Source organism: Cyclopterus lumpus, chromosome 18, assembly GCF_009769545.1.
Source record: "Cyclopterus lumpus isolate fCycLum1 chromosome 18, fCycLum1.pri, whole genome shotgun sequence".
Lineage (NCBI taxonomy): Eukaryota > Metazoa > Chordata > Actinopteri > Perciformes > Cyclopteridae > Cyclopterus > Cyclopterus lumpus.
The window spans coordinates 4,311,907-4,318,600 of NC_046983.1; the positions used below are offsets into that span (position 1 = coordinate 4,311,907).

Sequence of the window (6,694 nt, forward strand, 5' to 3'; positions counted from 1 at the left end):
AATCCTGGAAGACGCTTTTTGGATGAAGAGATGATTTCTGTCTCAAGTGTCGACTTTGTGCGAGATTTTAGTGGATCAACTCCAAACTAAATAGGGATTGTAAAAACAACAAGAACGGCTGCTGTGGAACACAATGCAATGAACAATAATACAAATAAAAATCATATAAAAATCATAAGTATGACAATGACAACGACAATGAACATTTAAAATAAAATAAATAAAATAAATAAAATAAATAAAATAAATAAAATAAATAAAATAAATAAAATAAATTAAATAAAAATTAAAATAAAAAAAAATAAAAAAAGACTGAGAAATAAAAAACCCTCCAGTAGCGTCACTTCGGTAGTTTTTTTCTTTTCCTAAACCTAACGAAGGAGATTTGTTCCTGAACCTAACAAAGTTGTGTTCCGTGAATACGGAAGTTTTTTTATTTAAGTTTACGAGTGGAAATTAACGCGAGTTGCCGGACCTTTTCGTAGTCATTGAAAATGTATTTTTTGTAAGATATAGCGCACAAACATGCACATAAAAAAGGTCGCACCACAATGAAATGTCGACTATGAACCCAATTTATGCAAATCCCGGACTGTTTATGGCAGAAATATTAAAATACAGCAGTATTAAAATGGGCAGAAAGTAAGTCACATTGATTATACTGCTTGAGTGTGGTCTGCAGTGATGTTCTGTAAAGGGGAGACTCGTCGGTACCTGAACGTGACCTGACAAGCTGGCACCGGGTTGCCACATTTAAAGTTTATTAACGTCAACGAAGGCACGAGTAAACAAATAGATGTTTATGTATACGACTTTTATGAGCGCTTCAAACGGAGACTTTTAAAGTAAGAACAAAGATGTAAATGTGTGTGCAAGTCGCGCAGGAACCCCGGGCAATTTTAATCCTGTGACACACACACACACACACACACACACACCAACACACACACACACATGTGCTGCTCTCCTCCGAAGGAGTGAGAGCAGCACATGCAGACTCCAGGAGGAACACACGTGGACTCCTTCATCTCCAAGCAGAGTGCTTCTCTTCGTCCTCCTCATTTAATCTGCCTCCCTCCTCCCTCTCTCCTCGTCTGCTCCTCCCTCTCTGTCACTCCTCCACTGCCAAAGACTTTTTGTCTTTTCACCCTTTTTTTCCTGGCGTGATAAGGAGTGTGAGAGCAGTTGCCCCAGGATTAAAGACACACACACACACACACACCTACACACACACCTACACACACACACCTTTAGAGTTTTGGGTTTTCATTGATTTTTCATCTGCATGGAGATATATTTGCGTCTCCTGCTGGTGATGAGGAGGATCAGGATTCACTCCCACTGGGACTGACCCACATAAGAAACAACAACACACCGCAGTATGTTTTATCTTTTCCTTCCTTTCTTCTTCCAAAAGCCAACGTGTTTGCTTCATCAGGACCGCGAGGCGTCCCAAGGAAGCTACGAGGTCACGAGGAAGCTACGAGGTCACAAGGAGGCTATGAGGTCACGAGGAAGCTACGAGGTCACGAGGAGGCTATGAGGTCACGAGGAGGCTATGAGGTCACGAGGAAGCTACGAGGTCACGAGGAGGCTATGAGGTCACGAGGAGGCTATGAGGTCACGAGGAAGCTACGAGGTCACGAAGAAGCTACGAGGTCACCGGCGTCCACTCAACCCAAAACATCTGGGTTCAGAATAACTCCATATAACTACGTAAATGATGTAACTAAGTCTGGAAAACGTGGCGTGTGCGTGTGCGTGTGTGTGTGTGTGTGTGTGTGGAGGGGGGAGGGGTTTTATCTTGATGTTCGATTGATTCGTTTGTCTCGTTTTCAGTGTTTTTATTAAATGTTTTAGTAAACGTTTTTATTAAATGTTATAGTAAACGTTTTTATTAAGTGCATTTATTAAATGTTTTTATTAAATGTTTTAGTAAATGTTTTTATTAAGTGTATTTATTAAATGTTTTTATTAAATGTTTTAGTAAATGTTTTTAGTAAAACCTGAACCCAGAACAGTTTCCTGTGAAGACGGAAGTTTATTTAAAAGAGTGTTTGGAAATTGGCCCTCGAGTAACCTTTAGTAGGATATTAGGAACGACGTGTGATACGACGAGTAGTAACACGGTTTACTGATTATATATATATATATATATATATATATATATAAAGTTGATTGTGTTTTTGACAATGAGGAGCCAATACCAACAAACAAGCGGCTGATTTTTGTTGGTATTGCAGACGAAGCAGAAGAAACGGAAATCAATGAGCAACGAAACTACACAACAAATGTTTGTTTCTTTTGTTTGTTTGTTTTCCAACAGATTTCTTTGTGTTATTGTTTAAAAAAATACACGTTATACTGATTAATATTTAAAAAAATAAAACCGTCTGTAAACACGTTGCACACATCCGCTGATAACAAGCACACGCAGATAATAAATATGCAAAAATTATCCTCAACTACAGCAAAACACACACACACAGATCAAAGGAACGCGCTTCCTCATCTGCATCGCTGTCTCTCTGTGTGCAACTCTCACTTCCTTCTTTCCTCATTCCTTCCCTCTCCCGCTCTCTTATTTCCTACTTTCATCTGTCTTCGCTTCAGTGTCACCGACTCCCTTTCTCTCTCTCTCTCTATGTTTTCTCCCTCCATCATTCATGCAACTTTCCCTCTCTTTTCGTTTTTGTATGCTCTTCCTTCCTTCCTTCCTTCCTTCCTTCCTTCCTTCCTTCCTTCCTTCCTTCCTTCCTTCCTTCCTTCCTTCCTTCCTTCCTTCCTTCCTTCCTTCCTTCCTTCCTTCCTTGTGTTGCTGCCTCATTCCTTCCATTTCTAGCGAGGGAGGAGGAGAAAGAGGGAGAAAGAGAGAGATGGAGAAAAGCTTTTGCTTGGCAGGGAAAGATAAAAGGCATCGACTACCTCACACACACACACACACACACACACACACACACACACACACACACACACACACACACACATACATACACACACATGAAAAGAAACACATACTTTTAACTCTCTTAACCTCAAAACTTTCTGGGCGAGACGGAAAAAAGTATGTTTTATTTAAACAATCCCCAAAACTACATCATCCATAAGAGCCAGAAGCTGTAAAAACGATCAAACTTTACGACGGTCCTTGAACACATCAGGAGCGATGAGCGCTTCCTTCAGAGAAAGAAAGCAAAACTTTTTTTAATTGTACATATGCACTGGATGGCTAACAGTTATGACATCATGCTATCGCAAGCAAAAAAAAGTCCCATGATGCTTAGCGCTGGTCAGATGTCACCAACATCTTTATTTACTATATTTTAAAAGAAACGGTATATTTGTGCATTTTTTAATTGAATATTTAAATAAGTATTTTCTAAATACTAATCGTGTAATTTAACTTGAGCGTAATAATCTATAGATTATAACATTCAACATTTATACGCGTTTGCATATCTGAGTGGAGACGACAACAGTTTATGAATTAAATATGAATAATTGCGTGACACGTTACTTCCGCTAAAGTAAAGATGAATAAAATATGAAAGACACACGTTGAGAGAAAGATAAACAAATAAAAGGGAGGAAGAAAAATGAGAAACAGAAACACGTCAACAACAAAACTGGTTTGTTCCCGTCCTCGTCCAAAAAAATAATAAAATAAACGTCTTCCCACAATGCTCTGCGTTTCGGCCAAGGGTTGGTTGCCACGGCGACGCGGAACCTCGCAGCAACAGACGGTCCAGAAATTAATTCACGAGAAGACGTCTTCGTTTCTCTCTTTATTTAAAATGTTACTCATCTCTCTCTTTAGCTTTCTCTCTCTGTGTCTCTATCACTCTCTCTCTTTGCTTTGATCCCACTTGTTCTCCAGTGTCAACATGTCCTTTTACTCTCTCTCACTCTCTCTCTTTCTCTCTCTCACTGACACACACACACACACACACACACACACACACACACACACACACACTGCAGTCATGCAGACTAACACACAGTCTCTAAATCCTATTTCACAGTGTGTCTATGAAACCAGCCGTCTGCAGAATGAATTGAGGCTCTTCAGCACGCACACACACACACACACACACACACACACACACACACACACACACACACACACACACACACACACCTGTTTCTCTCCGCTGGGCCTCCTGTGCGACAGCAGCAGCTCCACGGCGCCCACCACCTCCTTCCTGATGGCGTACAGCAGGGCGTCGCCGGTGTGGATGCCGTGGTCCAGCAGCAGCTCCATGATCTCCAGGTTCTCGTTCTCGATGGCGATGAGGAGCGCGCTGCGGCCCAGAGGGTCCAGGCAGTTCACGTCCATGTTGTAGTACACCTCCGCCTCGCGGAGGGCGTGCTTGACCCCCGCATAGTCACCTGGGGAGGAGGGAGGGAGGGAGGAAGGAGGGAGGAGGGAGCACACAGGTGACGGTTCACTTCCCCGCTGACCTGCTTTCTACCTTCCAGGCATCACGGCAGCACAACGTGTTCCAATATATATATATATATATATATATATATATATATATATATATATATATATATATATATATATATAACTAATGTGTTTAATGTCATTAACTTTTTCATCATATAATTGGTAAAACAATAATTTGGTCGATATCACCAAAAACTAAAAAGGTGGCTTTCAGGATCTTGTTCAAGGACACTTTGACGGGACGGCCGTCAGCTGGAGAACCCGTCAGCTGGAGAACCCGTCAGCTGGAGAACCCGTCAGCGTGGAGAACCCGTCAGCGTGGAGAACCCGTCAGCGTGGAGAACCCGTCAGCGCGGAGGGAACCGTGACACCAACACGTACCTTTCTCCACAGCGGTGAGGTAGGCCCTCTCCTCTGCAGACAGCTCCACCTCCGCCCGCACGATCTGAAGCGGGATGCGGTCGCGGTACGGCGAGTATGTCGCCTAAACGGAAACAACAAAACAACAACAACAACAACAACAATGACGACATGGAGAACTCTAGAAAAGAGAGAATTAAATCTGTAGAAATGCAAAAGAACGATTCTCGCTGGGTGACATCTGGTCCTCGTATTGTCAAAGGGCCGTTGAAGCCCTAACACTTGGTTTGGGGGTTCTGGGGGTTCTAGGGGTTCTGGGGGTTCTGGGGGTTCTGGGGGTTCTGGGGGTTCTGGGGGTTCTAGGGGTTCTGGGGGTCTGGGGGTTCTGGGGGTTCTGGGGGTCTGGGGGTTCTGGGGGTCTGGGGTCTGACTGAGTGTGTGCTCGACTCACCTTCTTGTAGTACAACTGCGTCATGGGATTCATCGGGCCGGTCTGCAACAAAGACAGAACAAAGCGTTACCGGGGTCGAGAAACATCGCCGGCGAAGCAGCGAAGAGAAGCCAATGAAGAAAGAAAGAAAGAAAGAAAGTTTAAATAACAGATAAAAGGCGGTCCACGTAACCCCAGAACTTGCCTGGTCATACTGGTTGTACAGGACAGGTAAACTGGAGCAGGTAGTAAGTGATTCAGCGTAGTTTTAGTGATGCCAATCGCACAAAATGTAAATAAATATGCTTAAAATATGGGGCTCAAATTGTCTGGCTCCATTATAGTCGGCGGGGGGACTAAGTTGCACGTTTGCCTTATTTCAGAAACTAATTGTTTCAAGTATTTAAAGCTTAAATTCACCTTATTTATAATAACACTTTCTAATTAATCGTGTGATTTCTGCCAGCATCCTAACACAATGGACTCGTGCTCAAAGCTTTGTTGAAGTACATTTACGTCGACGCCGTGTTCTGTGGATTACGCAAGAGTTGACCCGCATCGTTGTTTCTGGAGCGCACGAAACAAACAAACTCCAGCTGGTAGAAATCCCAGCGGCGGTATATTCCACAAAAAAAAAAACCCACAGCAGACGAAAGCTCGAGTGTCTGCCGGGCATCGAACGGTCGGCTAGAAAGTGAGCCGTCTTAAAAATAGGTTAGAGACCTACAACCGGGCTGAAGACGGGCGAAAAACACCGGCTTTTATTCCACGATCTGCTCTCCAGTTACTTTAGAAGAGGTAATCCCTCGTAAGATTATCTGTTGAATAAATCCAGATTTTTGTAAATTAACTTCTGTCTCAGTGGAGATGATCAAATGTGGTTAGTCAGACTTTGAAGAGATAAAACCACTGAGATAGACGGACATTTAGCACAATAACCGGCATGCAGCCCATAATAAGCCTCATCCCCTCCGCATTAGTGGCTCCGGTCTGGTTAACGCATGTAATCCCCGTGAACCGCGTTTAGCAGCCGTGTCGCTTTTTGTTGTTATTTTTTTGTTGTGTGTCGGTTTTCATCACGTTGACTTATTGCCCCACGTTTGTTTATTTCGGGAGCGAGAGCGTTTTGATTGCTTTATGTTTTCCTACGCAGTGTGAGATTCATTTCCAAGCAGTGTGTGGGGGAAGGGGGGGGGGGGGGAGCTGTCAAAATGAATCCAGAGAAAATATATATTTATATAGTATGGGTGTGAGAGAAAGAGATAATTACTGCAGCTGCTGGTTTGAATACCGAATACTTAAAACTCTTCTTCCAAAAGCAAGAAAAGTCAATTAGCTAACTAAATTGCAAGAAGAACCACATCAAACAACCTTCTTGTGAAGCCTGATGATTCAAACATTAAATACAAAGTTACAAGACAATATTTACTTTGATAGGAAAGTTCCCGAGGCTT

General features: G+C 42.7%; 1 protein-coding gene across 1 annotated transcript in view; it reads right to left on the reverse strand.

Moving 5' to 3' along the window:
- The window catches only part of trpc5a (transient receptor potential cation channel, subfamily C, member 5a), a 48,841-nt gene extending 43,547 nt beyond the window's left edge, over positions 1-5,294 (reverse strand). The window contains exons 1-3 of the mRNA XM_034557753.1: positions 5,262-5,294; positions 4,832-4,934; positions 4,139-4,389 (exon numbers count right to left, since the gene is read on the reverse strand). Coding sequence (XP_034413644.1) covers positions 4,139-4,389; positions 4,832-4,934; positions 5,262-5,294 — 387 coding nt within the window. The remainder of the gene's footprint in view (positions 1-4,138; positions 4,390-4,831; positions 4,935-5,261) is intronic.
- Positions 5,295-6,694: the final 1,400 nt, after the last annotated feature.